The following is a 21,440-nucleotide window of genomic DNA, read 5'->3' as shown; positions in this document are numbered from 1 at the left end:
CCGGTGCACTGTGCGAAGTGAAGTAACAGAGTCGTGGCGGGGTGAGGGTAATCGAAGATCGCGAGTGGCGGGTATACTGCAGCTGGCAGGACAATGGCTGCCTGAAACGAAAGTGAAGGCGGGAACAATGAGGTGAGTCGCGCGGTGACGTGGAGTCGTGGTATTGTGATGATTGATAGCCCCTAAGTCGTTTGCCCTCCTCTTAACCAATGACAGGTCGTCGCGGCGCACAATAGTGCAGACAATAGGTATGCTTTTTATTCAATTTCGCTGCGCATCGAATTGCGGTAGACGTGGGTATTGTCGGCGTGGTGTTGGCGGTGGGCGCGCAACGGGCGGGGTGGGCGGCGGTGACCTTGTTGTGGTTGCGGGTCGGAGCTTGTATGCTAGACAGGCGCAGGGTGCTGGGGGAGCAACGAGAGACACGGCGGGCGCACGTAAGGAGAGACAATAGTAATGGGCTAGTCCTGGGCCAGCTAGGCTATGTAATGGTGAAAGAGAAGATGGGGTTGAAGATTTCGTCTGAATAGAGCAGCAGGCGAGGTGAGGGTGGCCGCTGCGATGCGCCAGGGCAAGAGCCGTCACGTCGTCGCTGCCATATCCGCATGTTTTGATGTTCGTACCTTCCACCACGACGCGTTCCTTGGGGTCCTCTCATCCAATCAGCGTCGCGCAGGGCCGCCGAGTGGAGTCTAGCGCTAACCTCCGACGTGCCCTCCATCGCCTCTCAATCGATACCCCACACCGCCCGCGGCCAGCTTGTAGACGTCGTGTCCAATCCTTGATGCTGCCATCATCCAAGCTGCGCATTACACTACTGCACCTCGCACCGACAACACCCCTTGTTGTATCACATCCCAACTTTATACTATCGCGTGTACGAACCATGGCGACCAAACCCTCCCTCAAAGCTGCCGAGGACTTCCTTTCTTTTGTCAATGCCTCGCCCACACGTACGTCGCGTGCTGTCGTTACCTGAGTAGACACTGATTGTAGATAGCATTTCACGCTGTCAAGTCAGCAAAGGAAAGATTAGAGAAGGCGGGCTTCAAGCAGATCAAGGTACGCAACTATGCAGTCTAAGTGTCGACAGTGGGGTATCATGATCCCGTTCATGTAGTCGGTGGTAGAGGCAGATAGTAACAATAACCAGGAGCGCGACTCATGGGCACCCACCCTGCATCCCGGAGGCAAATACTACCTCACCCGTAACACATCCTCCATCGTCGCATTCGCTATCGGCAACAAATGGAAGGCGGGCAATCCCATTGCCATGATCGGCGCCCACACCGACTCTCCCTGCCTGCGCATCAAGCCTGTATCCAAGCGAACGGGCGACGGCTTCATCCAAGTAGCCTGCGAGACATATGGTGGTGGACTATGGCATACCTGGTTTGACCGCGACCTCAGCATTGCAGGTCGCGCCATGGTGCGCACAAAGGACGGCAACATTGAGCAACGTCTGGTCAAGGTCGAGCGACCAATCCTGCGGATACCTACTTTGGCTATCCACCTGGACCGCCAGGAGAACTTTCAGTTCAACAAGGAGACCCAGCTGTTCCCCATTGCCGGTCTCGTCGCTGCAGAACTGAACCGGCAAGGCAAGAGCGATGAAACCAAGGAGGAAGGCAACGACACGGAGACCGAAGGCCCTCTCGCTGCGCCGACTGCGAGACACCACCCGTACATAATCGATATCATTGCTGAGGAGGCTGGAGCTGAACCGGGCGACATCGTAGACTTCGAGATGGTCCTCTACGATACGCAGAAGTCAGTCATTGGCGGTTTGAACAACGAGCTGATCTTCTCTCCACGACTGGACAATCTTATGATGACGTATTGCAGCGTCGAGGGTCTTCTCAAGAGTCTGTCCGACTCGGCAGCACTGGAGAAGGATTCGACTATCCGATTGATAGCATGCTTCGATCACGAGGAGATTGGCTCCCAAACAGCACAGGGAGCAGACTCCAATTTGCTACCTGCTGTCATTCGCCGTCTCTCGGTATTGCCAGCGTCTGAGAGCAACTCCGATGCATCGTATGACAAGGTCGAGGCAGACACTGCTACCGCCTACGAGCAAACGCTCGCCACTTCTTTCTTGATCTCCGCCGATATGGCACACTCCGTACACCCCAACTATCCGGCCAAGTACGAGGCTCAGCACAGGCCTGAGATGAACAAGGGAACTGTCATCAAGATCAACGCCAACGCGCGTTACGCCACCAACTCACCAGGTATCGTTCTGCTCCAAGAAGCAGCCCGCCGTGCCAAAGCGAGTTCTTACAACCCGAAGTCAGGAAAGGAGGGTGTTCCGCTCCAGCTCTTCGTTGTTCGTAACGACTCTTCGTGTGGAAGCACCATCGGGCCTATGCTGTCGGCGGCCATGGGCGCGCGTACTCTTGATCTGGGTAACCCTCAGCTCAGCATGCACAGTATCCGTGAGACTGGTGGTGCGCATGATGTTGAGCACGCCGTAAACCTCTTCGACAGCTTCTTTGAGAACTTCGAGGAGCTTGAGAAGAAGATCATCGTGGACTGACTCGATCGATCGAAGCTATAATGAACATAGTGTTACAACAAAATTGAGCATGAATGAACGAATTGAAGCGTGACATACTGAACAAATCAATGAGAGATTGTGTGATGAGTACCTTGTGGACTTCGGAATCCGTCGGTATCGTTCCGCTGGATTTCAGGGTCCACGCCAAGCACCCCACCAATGTCATCTTTCATCCGTGTTTACTGACGCAGAAACCGTAATCGAGACAGACGTTATGGCGAAACCTCAATTTCTGTCTGGCGATAAGAAAGCCATAGACGAGTTCTTGGACAAGTTCGATGTATGCGCCTGGAATCTCCGGTTGCCAGATACTTTACTGACCAGATGCTCAGGTCTTCCTCTTCGACTGCGATGGTATGCGCCAGCCTTGTTCATACAACCATGTCTCTTGCCTGCGATCGCTATAGTACCTGTGGCCATCTACTGATTGTGACGAAGGATAGGCGTCCTTTGGTCCGGCGATCACCTATACGAGAGGGTCCCAGAAACTCTCGAGATGCTGAGGAGTAAAGGTAAGACACACACCTGCTCCGCGTTCTTATTGCATTCCAACTGACTGACCCCAGGCAAACAACTCGTCTTTGTCACGAACAACAGCACCAAGTCGCGCGCGGATTACAAGAAGAAGTTCGAAAAACTTGGTATCCCCGCCCAGGTGGTATGTAAGCAGTGAGGTCAATGTATGAGCGCTTGCTGACACGATATCAGGAAGAAGTCTTCGGATCGTCCTACAGCGCCGCCGTATACATCGCTCGCATCCTCAAGCTCCCCGCGCCGAAGAACAAGGTATTCGTGCTGGGAGAGTCGGGCGTAGAACAGGAGCTCGACGCTGAAGGAGTCCCATACATTGGTGGTACAGACCCTGCCTTCCGGCGCGAGTTCCGGCAGCCAGAGGACTTCGAGGCTATTGCGAACGGCAGTCTGCTCGATCCAGATGTCGGTGTCGTGCTGAGTGGTCTGGACTTCCACTCCAACTACTTGAAGACGGCAATCGCGTTCCAGTACCTACAACGTGGCGCGGTATATCTCGCGACCAACATCGACAGCACACTGCCAAATGCGCATTCTCTGTTCCCCGGTGCTGGCGCATCAGGTGCTGCGCTTGAGCGAGCGATTGGTCGAGCCCCGTTGTCTTTGGGTAAGCCGAGTCAGGCGATGATGGACGCGATAGAAGGCAAGTTCAAGTTCGACCGAAGCAGAACATGCATGGTGGGCGACAGATTGAACACGGATATCCAATTCGGCATCGACGGAAAGCTGGGCGGGACTCTGGCTGTGCTTACCGGCGTTAGCAAGAAGGAGGACTTCCTGGCTGAGGGTGCGACAACTGTTCCGATGGCTTATGTGAACGCGCTGGGTGACCTCATGGGCTGAGCAATGATGTGATGAGAGCAGGGCTGCACCTAGAAGCAGGGTTGCAAGGGCATAGATAGGGTTCGGTATAGAATACAGGGAAACGATGCTAAGACTCGCATGCCATTCTGAACCGCTGGGTCTGGGAACATGGCAAGTAATGATGACCCAATCAGACACGCGAACAGCGCGTGCGCTACATGTGGCTAGCGTGCTTTACGCGTGCACGCGAACGCGCCTGCCACTTTAACACCCCCATCAACCGTGGAGACGTGCAAGCCGCCGAACAACGCAAGAAACCTCAATAACATGATCCGCCACGACTACTCTCGAGTTGACCCCAAGCGACGCGCCCAAATCGATCCTAAGAGGCAACAATTCAAGAAAGCAGAGTTCCAGCAGCAGAATTATGAACACCGACTGAACTTCTACACGCTGCCACCCACCGCAGAGATCACACTAGAAGAGTTCGAGACATGGGCAATCAACAGACTGAAGGGTATGCACTTCTCATGATGACTGCCTGATGTCGCTAACAGCGTGCGATGCAGTCCTCTCCGAACTCGAAGCCTGCAGTTTCCGCAACAAAGGCCCCGAAGAGACCGCCGAATACATGAAGAGCATACTGGAGAAGTACCTTCCACTGCGATCGGATTCCTCAAGAAGTCAGAAACTACAAGAAGAGCGGAGGAGAGACCACTATTCACACTTCATACTGCGCCTTGCGTTTTCGTCAACAGAGGACCTGCGACGGCGGTTTTCGCGGCTAGAGACTATGCTGTTTACGCTGCGATTCAAGGACGACGATTTGCGGGAGCGGCAACAATTTGTCAACAGCCTCAATCTGGATTGGACAGAGGTCAAGGAAGATGAGAAGCGGGAGCTGAGGGACGAGTTGCATGCGGCGAGTGGTATTAAGAAGACTGAGGATCAGGAGTGGTTCAAGGTTGACTGGGAGAGGGTACCTGAACTTGTTGCGCAACGGAAGGTACTCTTGAAGAGGGGAATGGCGTACGTTCCGCAACGAGAACAGATGAGTCTGGTGGTTGCTGAGTTTACGAAGAAGCTGGACGAGGCACTAGAGGTATGGACTCCGCTATACACATCACGGGAGGCATCACTAACAAACATGTAGCTAACAGCCCGCGCGCTCCCCCGCCTCGATGAAGACGACCGCCTCGCCCCCATCCTCGCCCACCTCTCCCAATCCTTCACAACGCCCGACGCCGCCTACTCCACCTCCGACGCCAACATCGACGGTCTCTCCACCATCACCGCAAACAGCATCGACACACTGTCCCAACACTTCCCCCTCTGCATGCGCAACCTGCACAACCGACTGCGCGACGACTCGCATCTCAAGCACTTCGGCCGCCTACAATACACCCTCTTCCTCAAAGGCATCGGCCTCAGCCTCGACGAATGCCTCGTCTTCTGGCGCCGCAGCTTCAAGCTCATCACCGACGAGAAATTCCAAAAAGAATACAAATACAACATCCGCCACGCCTACGGCGACGTGGGCGGCGACGCAAACCGTCGCGGCCGCGGCTACACGCCGTACTCCTGCCAGAAGCTCCTCACCGAGGCCCTGCCTGGTGCTGGTCAATCGCACGGCTGTCCTTACCGCACTTTCGCCCCGGAAAACCTGCTCACCATGTTGCAGCGTGTGGGTGTCAATGATAGGGATGTGCTCAAGACGGTTAAAGAGGATGTGGGGAAACAGAGGTATCATGTTGCGTGTAATAGACTGTTTGAGTGGAGTCACAAGAAGGAGATTAAGAAGGTTAAGGAGGAGGGGAGCTGGAGTAGTAATGATTTGGATACGATTGTGCATCCGAATACGTATTTTAAGAGGAGTTGGCTGCTGAAGCATTTGGGGGAGGGGAATGCGGGGGTGGTTGGTGGGGAGAAGATGGAGGAGTGATGATGTGGTGTGGCATGGGTATGATAGGGAAGCCTGGTCCGTTTCTGCAGCGTGTGTACTTCAATACCAGTCTATGTACTTTCCGCGACTTCTCATCCTGGTGATCGGACTAGACAGTGGCGGCTTCCTAAAGCGCCATGACATCTGTGCGTTTTCGGCTACCCGGCTCCTTCGACACTGGCGCAAGCTTCTGCCTGGAAACCTGCAACTTCTTGCGTTCGGCTCGTCTTGCGGTGATCCGACTGCAGCTACTTTCATGGTATTTTGGTTACAACCTCTTACTTTTTCTTCTGCCACCACTTCCAGCATGGGTTGGGACGTAGCAAAGTCTATCGAGTTGCACAATCGCAGCTTCGGCCCTATACGATTAAATACGTTAAATTCGTTCTAAAATACGATTTATTGCTTAATTCTAGTTTCTATGCTAAGTAATGTTACCTTCTACATGCTAGTTCCTGCTGTCTTAAGACAGCCTAAGCAGCTTAAACCTTATACTGTATTAGGACTTACAGACTGTAAGGTGCGAGAATAATATTAGTCTTTGCATGTCGTTCGTTGTTGCTACAGAAGCTAATCTAGCCTATAAAGGCAGTCTCTGCTAGAGTAGGTACGTAGGCGTGTTGTTAAAGGCGAAGGAGCAGGCCTTGTATAGCTAATCTCTTAGCTAGAAGAAAGGCTCTAGCTGCTAGAGTTATCCCTACATAAGTAGTAAGCAGCACATCTAACAGACAAGTATTGCACATACCTATTTGAGTGCTTAGGAAGAGCAAGTACAACCTTGTATTTTGCATCCTTTAAGCTAAGAGTAATAGGCAAGGTTGCTAATAGACACTAAGTGTCCTTGCGACAAGCTCGCTAGCGAGACGCAAGGTTATAGGGTGGGCTGGGCGAGCGTAGACGTTAAGGTGGATGATTGTAAGGATGATTACTATCGCGAAGGAGAAGGGTGTAAGCGGCATAATTGTGTGTGTGTTGTAGAAGTAACAAAGACACTGCAGTGCGGTTACTTTATATACTCCCCCCTTTGACTTATTGCTGTGTGCGCGGAATTCGAAGCCTATAGTTTAGCATTGCTATCCTACGGTACTGCGATGACCTAGAGGCGACCTAGAGACGACAAGCTAACTACACCTCCCGCATTCTATACGACTTATACGCGAGGAGATACTCTACGAAGAGAGAAGTATCGCATCTCTAAGAACCTCTTTGCACAATCGCATTGTCGCCTATGCCCGCTCGCACCTTCCACCCAAACACCAACCCATCATCCAGCGCAATTGGTTCGCCGTACACTCACTAGATCCAGCTTCCCCAGGCTTCGAATTCGACCTTGATGATGAACTCACAGAGTTTCTATCTGGCATCGATCTAGTCGTACCCAACGAAGCCAGTAACCATCTAGCTTTCAACCCAGTCCTCGTTGGCATCGTGAACCCTCACGGTCGTTACGGTTTGCGAACCCAGTCATGGGAGGATTGGGATGATGACCACGCTGATCTCATCGTGCTGTACCAGAACACGGGGTATGATCCAGCTGGGCTGGTTTACAATATAGAAACGCAGCAGGTTACCTACTTGGAAGATGCATTTACCTCACCCTATGAACCAAATGAGATGAAGCTTCCGTGGGCTGATCTTGATGAAGTGCTACAACTCTATTGGGATTGCGTCGAATCTGGGAAGTTTGTTATAGATGCGCAGAACCCTGGGTTTGGCGAACCTGATAATCTTGCGACGCAGGGGTGGAGAGTTGAGCTGTGTACGGAGAAAGAGATGGATCAGATGTTGGATGTGTGGGGTAAATTGGTTGATGTGATCGCGAAGAGGATGCCTGCATCCGAGACGCAAGAGGAAAAGCACAAGGATGAAGACCAGACAGAAGACGAAGGACCACAGCGCAAGAAGAGGAGGAAGCACGAAGAACCTTTGATATCTACCGAGGTCTTGGATAAGTATCCGGCGATCCCGCCGTTCGTACGCACGTTTCTCTCAAGAGCCAAGAAACCTCCATTCAAATCTATCGCACCGCAGCTCGACGTGCCTGACGAGGACTTCATCCATCGCGTAGGAGCGGAAATGCAAAACAGACACCCTGATGCTACTCTCGAAGGACCGCAACACTGGATATCCCAGAGTTATCTGTTTCTACTTTTCCCGTGGCGCACACCAGGCATCGAGCTCATTTCCGAACGCGACCAGGAGAATTGGAAGCCTAAACGTGGCTCTGGCATTTTGGACAATCGCGGAGGACTATACATTCAGCCCGACGACTTCTACTCGTATTGTGGCACGTTACTGCTGCCATTTCCTCTCGGGAGTAACGGTCATGTTCTGCAAGGTGACGATACCAAAGTAAAAGCATATGAGCCGGGTCAGGATGTGTTGTATCATCGCGGCATAGGTAATCCCTTCGTACCTGGCTGGGGAACGCCGTTGACTGCTATCCTGATCAATTGGTGGGAGCAAGTCGAAAATGACTCCTGGGGTGTTGATGAGACTGGAGTTGCTGGGGGAGATGAGCTCTGGAAGAAGGCAGATACCGAGGAGGGTGCCGAGGACTTCCAAATTTAGTGGTGATGCTTTCGACAGGCACGATCTAAATGGATGGTGCGCGTCGTCTGCGCGACAATAGGGATTCTCGCTTGCAAGGAAGTTTGCGGAAACATGCACGATCATATGAGCCAAGACGGGACAGCGCAGTACCACGCGATGCGAGTTTGTCGACAGCAAACTCATACCTTTTCGACTCATTAGAGGGCGAGATGCCTAGCACCAGATGGACAAGACGCTACGAGTAGCCAAAGATGAGCGACAATGCTTCATCCACCTTCATTGGGGACAATACCCACGGGTCTACCCTGAATCAAGGGTCCATCATCACTGGGGACGGCTCACACGTCGGTAACATCAACCATTTTCACACGGCTACACAGGAGGACTCCGCGCGCAAATCATGTCTGAGAGACCTTCTGGCAGCTTTGGGGGATGATCCAGACGACTATCGGCAGATGCTCGAAGACCGCAAAGGACCGAAAACACTGGGCACTTGTGAGTGGGTTTCGGAAACGGACGCATACAAGAGCTGGATCGCCAAGTCTTCCGGCCTACTATGGATCTCCGGGGATGCCGGCAAGGGGAAGACTATGCTTTCTCTCCATCTCGTCAGTACCCTCAAAGACAACTCTTCGGCTGCACATGTCGTACACTTCTTCTGCAGTCGAGACCAAGGAAGGAACAATGGTGTTTCTATTCTCCGCGGCCTTATCTATCAACTGCTCTCTTAACGTCCATCGCTTTTCGAGCATATCCTGGATGACTATGACAAGCACGGAGCTAGTCTGTTCGATGATAGAAAGTTCCAAGCCCTCTGGACTATCTTCGCTAGGATTTTGCACGACCAAAATATCAACCCCATTACATGTATTCTCGACGGCTTAGACGAATGCGACGAAGAGGGTCTGGAAGACTTCTGGACGAAGATCCAAAGCCTATACGAAACCGACTCTCAACAGAAATCCGATCGCTCTTCTCACTCCTTGAAGCTTCTTGTTGTCAGTCGCAATCACCCTTACTCTATTGAGCAAGCCATGGACACATTCCCTCGATTGCGTCTTGAACCCGATAACCAGCCACATGTCGGGTTTGACATCTCCAAATTTTTGGACGACCGTATGTCCAGTTTGCGATGCCCAACAGAAACGCGCGATTACATCAAGAATCGGCTGTGCGATCGATCGGAAGGCACTTTTTTATGGGTTGGGTTCGCAGTCAACGCCTTGAAGAAGGTACGAGTAATTGACATGGAAAAGACAGTCGACTCATTCCCACGTGGCCTCGATAGCATGTATCGACGTATGTTGCTGGCAATACCCCAAGATAAAAAAGACAGAGTGGTCGAGATCCTACGCTGGTTGTCCACCGCTCTGTGTCAACTCAGCCTCGAGGAACTCGCTGTGGCCATACATACAAGACCAGGTAGAGGCCAGACGCTGGAGAATGCCATTACTGACGAGATCGGATATGCCGGAGACCTGTTGACCATCGTGAAGCGTGACTTTCGTTCTCGCACGGTCTTACTCGTACATTCGTCGGTTCTGGACTTTTTTCGGAACATCGCGCATCGTGATCCGGACCTTGGGGCCTTTCATCTCCAAGCAGCAATCACGAATGAATACATCACTCGATGTCTTCTGGATTATACCGATAAGGTGCTGCAACATATCGGCTTGGTCCAGGACTACGCTTCTTGTTTCGACGGCCATAGTATGAGTGAAACAATGACCCAGAAGTATCCTCTCTTGGTGTACGCAACGCACAACATTTTCCAACATCTGTCGCAAAGCGAGGGATTTCATCGCATGAAGGATCATCGCCTGAAGGATCATCGCATGAAGGATCATTACCTGCTGCTAAATCCAGCTTATCAGTATCACGCACCATGGCTACGACTACAATGTCGGGCACACTCTAGTCATGAGCCAAAAGATGGAGTCAAACTGGCACACGTTGCAGCTTTACTTGGCCTCCTCGAGGTCCTGGAAACTGATCACTGCCAGCTCGAAATTGACGTGGACATCCGAGATGGTGACCAGCGAACTCCTCTGTTCTACGCTGCTCTCGCAAGTCAGGCAGACGTAGTGCAGTGGTTACTCGATCATGGAGCAGATGCAAACGCTCAAGATGTAATCCGACAGACGCCTCTGCATATTGCTGCTCAGCATGGCGTAGTCGACATCGTCCAGATGCTCCTGCGCCATGGCGCGAAGACGCGTACCCCATCTTCTACTCGGACTACAAAGAGTATGTTGCATGGGATTACATACGATCACGATGGTGTCCTCTTGGGCGAAGATAATGATCTGTGCGTATCTATGCCCAAGTGGAGCGGTACGCCTGTTCATATCGCAGCTATCGCTGCAGAGCCTCAAGTACTAAAGCTTCTCCTTCGCCAATTCCTGCGAGAAGGTGGCTCTATCAACACAACCGACGAAAACGGTCGCACCATCTTCCATCAAATTGCAGGGGTTCAGGCCGATAATTTGTGGTCTTGCTGGGATGTCTTGCGCCGATACTCAAGGCCTCCAAACACTTTCAATCAAGACAGCCTGGACAACAACGGGGAGTCTGCTCTGCACATCGCCACACGGAAGTACCGTCCAGGAATAAGTTCCCTGTTTCAGGACGGCTTCGCTGGAGACCCAGAGACCGGAAACCCGATTTGGAGTCCTGTCATTACACTCATAGAGACATTCGGGACAGCTGTCGACATCCGAACGACCAGCGGGGTAACCCCGCTACATCTCGCATGTAAAAGGGGGATCCTTAACCTGGTCGACTATCTTTTCACTCAAGGTGCCGATGCGCGCTTGTATGATCAGTCTGGCCAGACTGCATTGCATTGGCTTTGCAGCCAAGAGCAACAAGGTATTGAGAAAAGGCCTGTCATATTGAGTCGCCTTGCACAACGGATGACTTTGGAAGATATCGAAGCCAAAAGAGCCGACGGTCAAAGTGCTCGGGACCTCGCCGTCAAACCCGATGCTAATTATCTCGAGAGGAAAAGGCGTTATGAGAATCGCCTGACACCAAACATTGAAACGTCCACAGAGCCAGAGCTTGAGCCTGTTGCGCAACTCAACTACTACCATTGGACAGGTGGTATGCGTTGTGAAGGGTTCGAGGAACTTCACAGTGCCATTGATTCCATGATTGCCTTGGTCAAGTTTGAGGCTTCAGACGAATCAGAAGCCTATATGCAGGGACAAGCAAACGAGCTACCTCACATGCAACATTGGATGGAGAAGAGACGCCTGTATCGGGAGTCTCAGGTGAAGAATTGACGGCAAATGGTTTAAGCAGCCCATCACGACGGATATCACACAATATCTGCCAGAATTGGAGAACGCGCGATAGAACACGATGTTGCGAGCCGCTGTCCAGATGTGGTTATATGTCCAAATCATACACAGAAGGTGTCGATGGTGAACGATCAACAACGGGTATCATTGGCGAACGAGTCGTATTTCAATTGTTGCAAATGAATATCAGTGACTAGCTTCAGTGATCGCTTCTTATTATCTTGAAGAGGAACATATCCTAAGCTAAGTGCTCTCTCCCATCAACGTCTACTTCCTGAAGATCTCAACAGGAAAAGCATCAGCAATCGCCTGATACCCCGCAACACTCGGATGCAACCCATCACCACTATCATACCTCTTATCCAACTTCTCCGGATTCGTCTTATCCGCAACCATACTCGCAATATCAACCGCATGATCATAGTTCCCACTCTCCAAGATCCACTTGTTCACCCTCTTCCTCGTCTTCTCCCTCTCAACACCTGCATACCCATTACCTGAAAAAGGCGCAATCGTACCCCCAATCGTCGTGTAACCAGCCGTCTTCGCATCAGCAGCAATCTGCTTGAACGCTGCAATGAGGCGGTCGCCTACAGAGGTTTGCGCGGCAGCGGTATTAGCGTTACCACCGATGTCGTTGACGCCTTCGAAGACCATGACCCATTTCACACCGGGTTGCTCGATGGCATCGCGCTTGTACCGGGTTAGGAGGGGTGGGCCGAGGCCGCCGCTGAGGACTGTGTTACCGCCAGCGGCTTGGTTGCAGACGGCGATGTTGGTGTGGTTGGTGGATTGGAGACGGGCAAGTACGAGGTCGGGCCAGCTGCGGTGGCATTAGACGGGAAGTAGTTTTGCGGGGTTAGGTAGTGCTTACCGGTTGTTCTTGTTGTCGTCTGAACCTCGCCCGTCGGTGATGCTGTCACCGAGGACCATCAGAGAGCGCGTGGAGGTTGGTACGTAGGCTTGTACGGCGCTGACGAAGTACCAGTGCACACTTTGAGTGCCAGAGAAAGTTGTAGCATTGACTTTGTTGCCGCTCACGAACCAGCTCGTAGTCCTACTGCCGGGATGACCGGTGATGCTGCTTCCACTCTGCCCTTGCTGACTGTACAAGCTCACAGTGAGCATGCTTTGAGGCTTGACTTCGAAGGCGATCTCATCGCTGGTAATGACCTGGCCCTTGGGCACCGTGAAGCTTGACTTGCCACCAACGGTAATTGCTGCCAGAGGTGAGGCTTGCATGCCACTGACGCCCGCTACGCCACCTGCAGGAAGGCCGACAGAGCCTGCGGTGATGGGAAGGTCGGAACCGCCAAAAGTGTTGGAAATGGTGATCTTGATCTTGGGTGCGCCAACGGACATGTGGAGGGTTTGGCGGAGCGTCGCATCGCGCATCACACTCCCGGAACTCTGTGGTCATGTTAGAATTCCTGGAGTTCAACCTTAGGCAGTGCAGATCGCATACGAAAGGCGCTGGCGGCATGTTGCTCGCTTCCACCAACTGCGGCATGCTCGTCCAGGTATTGATCCAATGCGATCCATCCTGTCTCCTCTCAACAGCGTCAATCGCACGCCCATTTACAGTGGGCGAAACTAAAGAAAGCGTTGCGAACGCGACCGAAAGAAGTGATGTGTAAAACATCATGACAAGAAACAAAGTTTCAATTGACTGGGATAGTGTTGTCGCAATGCGGGTGACAACCGGTATTTGAACCCTTCATCTGGCATTTCGAATTAAGCATTTCGGTCACATTGCGTACTGCAATTAGCTCCCAATTTCAGCAAAGGCGACTGCTCTGTCAATGCGGCAGGCGCAAATGGTGCGGGGAGTCAGTCGTTCAGCGGGCGGACGTTTGGAAGTAATTAATCCGGCAGGGTATACGGTGGCCGTGCTATAGCCAGTGCCTTTTGTCCTTGGGAGAATAGCCGGAGGCTTGGTCGAGCTCGAGATTGGTCCATGTAGTGCTCTCACGAACGACTGCCGAAGGCAATGTGAGATTGATGCTTGTGAGTGCATCGTCACTCTGCTGAGAGTCGGGTGGTCATAAGCTGAGTGCACAGCATTGCAGCTCTATTATGCGGACGAGTGATATGGCAAGGGGCCTCCGGTACTCATGTGGATGAAGTTACGCGTGCGCTCGCATCTAGCGTTGACGAAGGTGGCTCCAGGACAAATTGGTCGTCCACCGTGGAGGCAAGAAAGTTGTAGGAGTAGCGACGCGCTCAGGTTCGTGTGTGAAGGAGAAGTCCGAGAGGACAAGTGGGTATGACGTCATGACTCTGCCCTTCAGTATGAGGCCTAAACAGAATTCCTGCACAGCACTACCGAGTGAAAGTAAACTTGGGCGTGGCATCTTGTATCGCATTGGTCTTGGGCAGAACACAGCTCGATGTGTGTGGACAATCGTTGCACCTGACGCGGTGGTGCACTTCCGTGCACGGACCGCCGCACTCTCAATCAGCTCCTCGCCTCGCGTCTTGTTTCATCCATCACGCCATCAGACGATGCCGAGGCGCAACCAACCCATCATACTACAGATCATCATATCCGCACGTCCTGTCGAGTCGGTATCAATCAAATGGCACGTCATGAATGTGTTATGCGTGCCGCAGGGCAAACCAGTCGGGATCAAGATCGTGCAGCTGTTAACTGGACCACGACGCGTATGTACTTTCCGATACATGGCTTTATGGTACTTCGATGAATGCGAACTAATTACATTTGCAGTAAGTTATACGATTGTCTACGGCACCTGAGTGTTCATTGCGACCTCGACAATATCCGTCGCGATCCTGTCGTGTTCATAAACACCAGAGCGACTCGTATCCCACGACATTTTCTCTTTGTTGTATCGCTCAACGGCCTTCAAAAACTTGCGATGTAACTCTCCCAATCGCGGAAAATGTGCATCGCTATCATGGGCCTGTCTCTTCTTCGCACAGCTGATGTTCATCAAGCGCACCAGCTCTGCCCATGCGAGGAGCTTAAGGAAAGCGTCCTCATTTGAAAAGAAGCGGCTTCGCATAGCGGGATTCCACCCTTGAAAGAGTTGGATAGCGGGACGCACCACGCCTCCAAACCAGTCGGGTTCTGCACGATTACCTTCCCATAGACGGAAGAGCTCTTCGGCGTGGACATCGACGTAGTCCTTGAGTAGACGAAGCTGCGTGACAGCAACGCCCTCCTCCGTACTACATATGATGCCCTTACTCCGCTGTGGGAATTCGAGGGTGACCTCCTCTCGTAATGGATTGACTTGCAACTCAAAGATCTGTTCGATGTCATTGCCGATGCGCTCGGCTAGACTACGGTTACACAGATACGCCTGGCATACTGGACACCTGCCGACCTTCTCATCAAGCGTACGCAGATTGTCCATGAGACATCGATCATGCATGGAGCAACCGCAGGGAGGTGCTATGACAGGATTCGTGTCTGCGTCATGGTAAGACTTGAAGCACAACTGACAATTCCCAGTAGGTGTAGGGTCTTTCCAAGAATTCGGCACAGCACAACGCTCAAGGAAATCCACCTGATCAGGAAGTGAAGACGGGATGGTGTCGGAAGCCTTGTGGAAACGTGAGCTTAGTCGTTCGGTGTCGTGTGCAGGAGTGGACGTACTAGGGGGTGCTTCTGTGCACCGAACGCTGAAGCGTTTGGCCTTGGCCTCCAACTCCGACCTCGTATCCCAAGTTCGACCTTCTAGCTTCTTTAGCGTTGCAGTATGCCGTTGGTGTGGTGGCTTACCTGAAAGTTCGACAGGCGACCTGCGAGCGGGAAGTTCAATTGGCGATCTACGCGCAGGAAGTTCTGCCACTGGTCTATGAGTCGCTGACGTATCGAAACCGAAAGAATTCGCCCTTTCGCCGTTCACGTACAAAGTCGACGGTAGTAGCTCTTCGCTGTCCTTCTCAACCACCCAGCGAGGTGGGTTGCCCTGGTACCATTCGTCATAGGCAAAAGGTGGCGACCTTTCGCTCTTAATGGTTCCAACACTGGACTGCCCGCTCACTACAGATAAGTTAGTGGATGTGGAAAGGTACGTCTTGTTCGTGTACAGACCAGTCACACCCAGCATCTCTCTAGCCCTTGCAACACTTGCATCTGTCTGGATTCCGGGAAACATACCCATCGTGGCCTGGGCATCTGCATAGATCGAGGACGTATCATGAACAGAATCGACCCGATGATGGCGCGTGTGCGGCACTGCTGGTGAGGCTGAGCGCGTAGATGGGGGAGCCGAGCCCATGGGCGTGCTATCACGCGAAGAATTTCCGTGTTGAGAGATCAAGACCGATGGACGACCCTTCTGCCATACTTGAGGGGGCATCTCTGGCTCTCGTGCTGGAATCGAAGCACTGCGATGACGGCCTGGGATGATCGAAGATATACGCTCGGCAGTGTCACGTATCCTCGTCTCTAGCGAGGCTCGTGGCCTAGACTTCTCCCCAGTGTGTCCGGACGAGCTTGGCCGCGAATCAGGCACGGAACTGGACGTTACAGACATGGATGTCATGGAACCGGATAGCAAGTCTACACTAGGTGTGTAAGCCGGGGGCTCATCGCCATTCACGCCCTTCCACTGGTCTTTCGTAACAGTGTTCTTATCCTTGTGCATACAAAAGAACTCCGCACATTGCTCGACAGTCTCAGGATGGCGCGGCGTCTGATAGCTATGCTTCCTTGGTTGTGAGCAGCGACATACGAAGTCTTTGTTCCGGCTGGTATAGTGAAAGTCTTCAACAAATACGCCTTCCATCGCCCATTTCGCTTGTCGGCTTGCGCGATACTTCCGGAAGTCAGCGAAGCTGCAGGATTCAAGGCCATGGCGGTCGAGATATAACATTATGCTGGCGCTCAGATGCCTCGATTCGCATGCTACGGTGGAGGTCTTCTCGCCATGTCGACCCGCATCATGGCAGCGGCAGACGCGGTTACGCTCCCCGCCGACGTAATGCAAGATGCGTTCCTCGGATGATAAACAGGATATGGAGTGGCGGTGGAGATCGTCTGCGCGGCGCACCTCGACCGATCTTGTGCGCTTGCGGCGCACGTAGACGTAGTTGCCCTTGTTGTGCGCGTAAGACTGCATCTTGCTATAAGAGTAACAAGACTTTCTGGATGGGCAGGTAGACGGGGGTGTCTACTGGTAAATGTGACCCAACGGTCTGTATAAAAGTACTGGACTGACTATCTAGGTTCCAGGATCTGTGCATTCTTCCCAGAGTGAAGAGAACTACAACTAGGTTCTCCTTTCGTGACGTCGTGCACGCACCAAGTACAACGGCATCGTTCAGACGAGAGAACGTCACGAAGTTGGTGCTGAGCATGGGCCTGCACAATGCGATTCATTGCACGGGCCTTTCAAGAGCGCTGTGAGAAAGACACCGATACGATGAAGTCATACTTCAGCTTCCACTTCACGATGCGAGGACATTGTTTTTCAGGCCAGCAATGACGGGCGACGTTGCATGCGCGTGGTGGCTTTCATTCTGTCATCTATGCGACGTCGTTCCTGATTATCAAGGTCATTGCTGGGGCCTTGTCAGACCTTGTCGTAACGACCCTCCACCTTGGCCGAAGCCGCTCTTGAGAGATACACTTGGTTCTGAAGTGCCTCTTACAACTCTAAGCTACCGTCCTCAAACAGATCATCCAATACTGGATCATCTTGCTCGACATTCTCGTTCCCATCTTCAAAAAGTTCGTCCAAGTTTGAATCATCGACTTCAGCACTCTCTCCCGCGTCTACGTGTACCGTATCTTCGGCAAGTTTCTTGACAAATGCTGGGTTCTTGTCTGGAATGGCAGACGGTTCCCAGCCCTGCAATAGAGTGTGCTGTTCAGGGGATAGCTGCAATTGCTGAACCTCAAGACGTTTTGCAGCCCAATATTCATTGAAGCGTGACCAAGTTGGCCACTTCTTCATATCCTCCATACGCTTACAGCGCTTGAGATCCCACCCGTACTTCTTCAAGTCTTTTGCGATTTTTTCTTGGCGTGCGGACTCAGCGGCCGCAGCCTGTTCTTCTGAAGAACGCTTAGACTCAACTTTAGAAGTAAACAAATCGTCCTGTTCAAGCGGATTTGGTGCCACGATAGATCCGGGCGCACCTTCCGCATCGATCTCATCGTGTGGTTGCTCGCGCCATTTTTTCCTCTGTTCCTTTCTCGCTTCTTTCTTCGCGGTGGCATCCGCCTTCTTTTCACTCTGTGGTCGCCCTTTTTCCGCATTCTTCGTCTTTGGGTCTTCCTTCTTATTGGATGACAGTTCTGTCTTCCATGTTATATGGCTCTTATTCAAGTCGCCCTTCTTGACCAATTTTTCCACCTTTCGTTTCCACGCTGATTTATCCCTAGAGATTGAGGCTCTCTTTCTTTCCTTTGTGACTCCTTCTGTGCAGCAGGCCCCGGTTTCAAATTGGTGGTTGCATTTGTACATTCCGGTGACTTCGTGTGGCGTGAAGTCCTCGAGCTCGCCGGGGTGTGGAGGAACCGAAACCTTGTCCAGGGGATGTGTTACCTGGTCTGGTCTAATGGTCTCTATCGGTACTGACGGAGTTACGATTGGAGCAGGAGTTCTAGGAGTCTGGGGCTGTGGTGGTGAATTCTGCCCTGCTAGAACTTGATCAGATGTGGGTGATTGAGTCGTGACTGCGACATCCATCGGGGACGTCCCAGATGCAATACCGCAATACTGGTCATAGGCAGCTATCATATCCTGGTCGACTAGAGTCCCAACTGCCTGAGCCGCTACGATCCGGTCCCACCTCGCCCTAGTTTCAGCTGTATCTTGCTTGAGTCTGTTCGCAAACTCCACCTCGGCCTCAATCAAGCTCGCTTCGAAGGTTGTGATACGCTTCCATAGCGACTGGTTTTCTTTGCTAGTTTGGTCATACTCGCTCATCTGACGTCCTAGCTCTGCCATTTGGCGGTATGCGATATAACGCTTGTAGGAAGGCAGGGAGCGCAGGCGCCACACATCGCGTGGTACTAGCATCTCATCTTTGCGGTCAATGGCAGTTCCGATAGTACCTTGCTTCGCGGGAATCGCTGGTACGATCGTAACAGGTATCCCTTGGAGATCTGGTCGTGCATCGATGAGCCACTGCTCTTGCTGAGTGCGCGGCGTCGTTCGCGCGGCCTGCACATTCACAGCGGGAGCTTGGATACCGCAATGAAGTCCTTCTACACCCGTCTGGTGAGAAGCACACTGTCTGCTTGCGACTGGAGTAGCACTGTATTGGTATGGTTTTTGTGTACCAACGACTGGCTGAACATATCGTTGCTGCTCTTGCGGACGCGGATCCTCTGCAGGCATTGTAGGTGCCATGGGGCCAGTTGACCCATGACTAGGCGTAGTCTGGGGTACACGAAGTCTCGGCGCACACTCAGGCTGTAGCCTTGGTGCAGACTGTTGAACTGTTGTAGGCAGCGTGGCTTGTTGTCGTTCGTACCTGCGCGCAGTCTGGGGTCGATGTAGTCCCCACGCATACTCAGCCTGTACCACTCGAGCAGGGTGTCGGTTCAAGTTCGGCCCGTAGACTTGATACAGATTCCCAAACCCCATCTGTGGAGTTGTCGGAGGCCGTGACGGAGGGCTGACACCATAATGCTGGTTGTCGTTGTGTATATACCCTAATTTGGGAGTATATAAGCCGCCCTGGGAAGGCGTATATCCTGAGTTAACTCCCCGTGGGTTTAGTGGGACTGATGGATGACTATGCGGCGGGCTTAAGTAGGGAGGATGGATAAGAGATGACGATGCTTGTCGTGGAATGTAAAGCGAGGGTGTTTGGGTGTAGCAATCGTGGACGTCGCTGGAATCTTCAGGCGGCGTCCAAAGTCCATGTTTGCGTTGTCGCTTGATCGGCCCAACTAATTCCTCTTCGTGCGCGCGCTTCGGTGGGCGCGGTAGCGTCGCAGGCGTGGACGGTAGCTGAGACATAACAGTATAACTGCCAGCCGTGGGTATGGCGAGACGTTGTTGCTTGAAGACTCTCGAAAGCTCGCGAATTCGCGATCGAATTGTTGAGAGTGGCAGTGGATGGGTAGAGGTGGGTTCCAGAGGCTGTGGTATTGCTGGTAGACCAGACCCAGCGTCAGGACTAGCTAGCACGTGATTCATTCGGTCACTTTTTTTCTGAATACGGAGCGATGCCGGCGGAACGCATTGACGGTCGCTCGGAAGCGGCAAGTGCTGTGTTGCTCTCACTTTCACTATGCTTGTGCTGGTCTTTTGTGGGTACGTGGTGGTCTATTGAGGAGCCTTTGTTAATTGGAATGCATGCTAGATCGATGATGTAATCAGGGGATTTTTGTTCTGGTACTAACGTCTACATGAATAGGGTTCGTGGTCAGAGAGATCGTGTCGCTTGCCGCCTACATGGACGCTTGTATTGGAGAAACTAAACTGCATATTGGGACTTGGGGTATACATTGTCTTCTAGACTACTTATATGTGCCTGTAGGACTCTGTGTATGCAGCAAAGTGATACAGATTATCTCTATCCGCGCGTTGAAAGGTGGTGCAAGTAGTCTAATGAAGTTCTCCTCCACTCCCAATCGCCCTCATCAGTGAAGTTGTCACTGTCGTAGAGAGCCTCAAGATCGTGTTTTCCGTCGAACTCGAGATGCACTTTCAGTCCGTCGGCGCCATGTTGGTTGAGAATTGTGCCACGTTCAGTGTTGAAGAACATGTAGTTGCCTAGGATCTGGTTCACCTGAACTCCTGGTAACAGCTTCCTTGAATAGTCTTTTAGGGATTCATCCGGTCCTGCTTTAGGCCAGTAGTCGCCTTTAGCGGAGCTCATGCCACGGAAGGTCAAGGTCTTGAGATTTGGCCATGGTTCGGTGAAAGCTTGCTCCACCACCCGATGACGAAATCGGATATCAGGGGGGCATTTGACGTCTTCATCCGCTTTGATGTGCTCATCGACCTCGTCATGGCGGTCGACGAATATCTTTCGGTGTTCCAGTACGATCTCTACCGCGGTGAGACGAATAGACCGCAGGAGAGACGCCCATTGTTGCAGTTGAGGGGCTTCGTAGTCAAGATCATTGGGTCTCTTGCGGAATCCATTGAACCAAACAGGCTTACAAAGTAGCAAATGAGTAAGCGAGGCGAATTCATGCCATGCCGCGTCATGCCATAGGCCACCTCGGGGACCAATGTAGACCGGACATATAGTCTCTCCATACTCCGACAGCTCCAATTCGTGGCCTCTGAAGAACTCTGGTTTATCGAGAAGGCCGAGATCGAGACTGACGATAGTAGACGCTGAAGCCCTACAGATGGCCGAAACAAACTCCACGGGAACGTATCCTCTCAGACGTACATTCTGTACTTTGATTGCCGCCGGTTCCAGGAGGAGGCCTAGAGCTGTAGGCGGACCTCTCCGATCTTCGGAGTACTCACCAACGATCTCAATCGTACGGAGATTAGGAAGTGACAGTATCATATTCCAGATCTGAGGCGGGCTCTCATGCGTTATTCGATGAAGACGCTACCATGGTGGCGGCTCAGTGTCGTAGGATGCGACAGGTGTCTGTGGCTGTGAGAGAATGAGAGGATCGGGATGGGCGCGACAGGCAACCGTGAGATGATAAGACGCTAGTGGGAGTGAGTGCGCATCAGAGGAAAGAGCGGAGGAGCGAAGCGCGTTATCACGTGCGCGATCCTGAAGTGAGACGGCACTGCAATAGAAAATGTGGGTTGCTGCATACAGTGTATTATATGTTGAC

At 52.3% G+C, this 21,440-nt stretch overlaps 9 protein-coding genes across 9 annotated transcripts; 5 read left to right on the top strand and 4 right to left on the bottom strand.

Moving 5' to 3' along the window:
• Nucleotides 1-886: 886 nt before the first annotated feature.
• On the top strand, nt 887-2,539 carry J4E79_000917 (uncharacterized protein; the record flags this gene model as incomplete). Its single annotated transcript, XM_049349828.1, has 3 exons — nt 887-953; nt 1,001-1,062; nt 1,154-2,539. The coding sequence occupies 3 exons, from the start codon at nt 887-889 to the stop codon at nt 2,537-2,539; spliced, it is 1,515 nt and encodes a 504-aa protein (XP_049216615.1).
• Nucleotides 2,540-2,774: 235 nt separating this feature from the next.
• Nucleotides 2,775-3,934, top strand: J4E79_000916 (uncharacterized protein; the record flags this gene model as incomplete). The annotated part of the gene is made up of 5 exons (XM_049349827.1): nt 2,775-2,840; nt 2,893-2,914; nt 3,004-3,072; nt 3,127-3,218; nt 3,269-3,934. The coding sequence occupies 5 exons, from the start codon at nt 2,775-2,777 to the stop codon at nt 3,932-3,934; spliced, it is 915 nt and encodes a 304-aa protein (XP_049216614.1).
• Nucleotides 3,935-4,222: 288 nt separating this feature from the next.
• J4E79_000915 (uncharacterized protein) lies at nt 4,223-5,837 on the top strand (the record flags this gene model as incomplete). The annotated part of the gene is made up of 3 exons (XM_049349826.1): nt 4,223-4,412; nt 4,465-4,997; nt 5,049-5,837. The coding sequence occupies 3 exons, from the start codon at nt 4,223-4,225 to the stop codon at nt 5,835-5,837; spliced, it is 1,512 nt and encodes a 503-aa protein (XP_049216613.1).
• A 921-nt stretch (nt 5,838-6,758) lies between these two features.
• On the top strand, nt 6,759-8,408 carry J4E79_000914 (uncharacterized protein; the record flags this gene model as incomplete). Its single annotated transcript, XM_049349825.1, has 2 exons — nt 6,759-6,785; nt 7,002-8,408. 2 exons carry the CDS (start codon nt 6,759-6,761, stop codon nt 8,406-8,408), a joined length of 1,434 nt encoding a protein of 477 aa, XP_049216612.1.
• Nucleotides 8,409-10,275: 1,867 nt separating this feature from the next.
• J4E79_000913 (uncharacterized protein) lies at nt 10,276-11,677 on the top strand (the record flags this gene model as incomplete). The annotated part of the gene is given in 2 exon segments (XM_049349824.1): nt 10,276-10,292; nt 10,309-11,677. The coding sequence occupies 2 exon segments, from the start codon at nt 10,276-10,278 to the stop codon at nt 11,675-11,677; spliced, it is 1,386 nt and encodes a 461-aa protein (XP_049216611.1).
• A 285-nt stretch (nt 11,678-11,962) lies between these two features.
• J4E79_000912 (uncharacterized protein) lies at nt 11,963-13,057 on the bottom strand (the record flags this gene model as incomplete). Its single annotated transcript, XM_049349823.1, has 2 exons — nt 11,963-12,518; nt 12,570-13,057. 2 exons carry the CDS (start codon nt 13,055-13,057, stop codon nt 11,963-11,965), a joined length of 1,044 nt encoding a protein of 347 aa, XP_049216610.1.
• Nucleotides 13,058-14,439: 1,382 nt separating this feature from the next.
• On the bottom strand, nt 14,440-15,828 carry J4E79_000911 (uncharacterized protein; the record flags this gene model as incomplete). The annotated part of the gene is made up of 3 exons (XM_049349822.1): nt 14,440-15,463; nt 15,575-15,707; nt 15,825-15,828. 3 exons carry the CDS (start codon nt 15,826-15,828, stop codon nt 14,440-14,442), a joined length of 1,161 nt encoding a protein of 386 aa, XP_049216609.1.
• Nucleotides 15,829-17,316: 1,488 nt separating this feature from the next.
• J4E79_000910 (uncharacterized protein) lies at nt 17,317-19,017 on the bottom strand (the record flags this gene model as incomplete). Its single annotated transcript, XM_049349821.1, has 2 exons — nt 17,317-18,219; nt 18,439-19,017. 2 exons carry the CDS (start codon nt 19,015-19,017, stop codon nt 17,317-17,319), a joined length of 1,482 nt encoding a protein of 493 aa, XP_049216608.1.
• Nucleotides 19,018-20,203: 1,186 nt separating this feature from the next.
• On the bottom strand, nt 20,204-21,157 carry J4E79_000909 (uncharacterized protein; the record flags this gene model as incomplete). Its single annotated transcript, XM_049349820.1, has 1 exon — nt 20,204-21,157. One exon carries the CDS (start codon nt 21,155-21,157, stop codon nt 20,204-20,206), a length of 954 nt encoding a protein of 317 aa, XP_049216607.1.
• Nucleotides 21,158-21,440: the final 283 nt, after the last annotated feature.

Source organism: Alternaria viburni (genome assembly GCF_023758015.1).
Source record: "Alternaria viburni strain BMP 2772 chromosome Unknown scaffold_1, whole genome shotgun sequence".
Classification (NCBI taxonomy): Eukaryota; Fungi; Ascomycota; class Dothideomycetes; order Pleosporales; family Pleosporaceae; genus Alternaria; species Alternaria viburni.
This window is presented reverse-complemented; position numbering and strand designations above follow the sequence as displayed.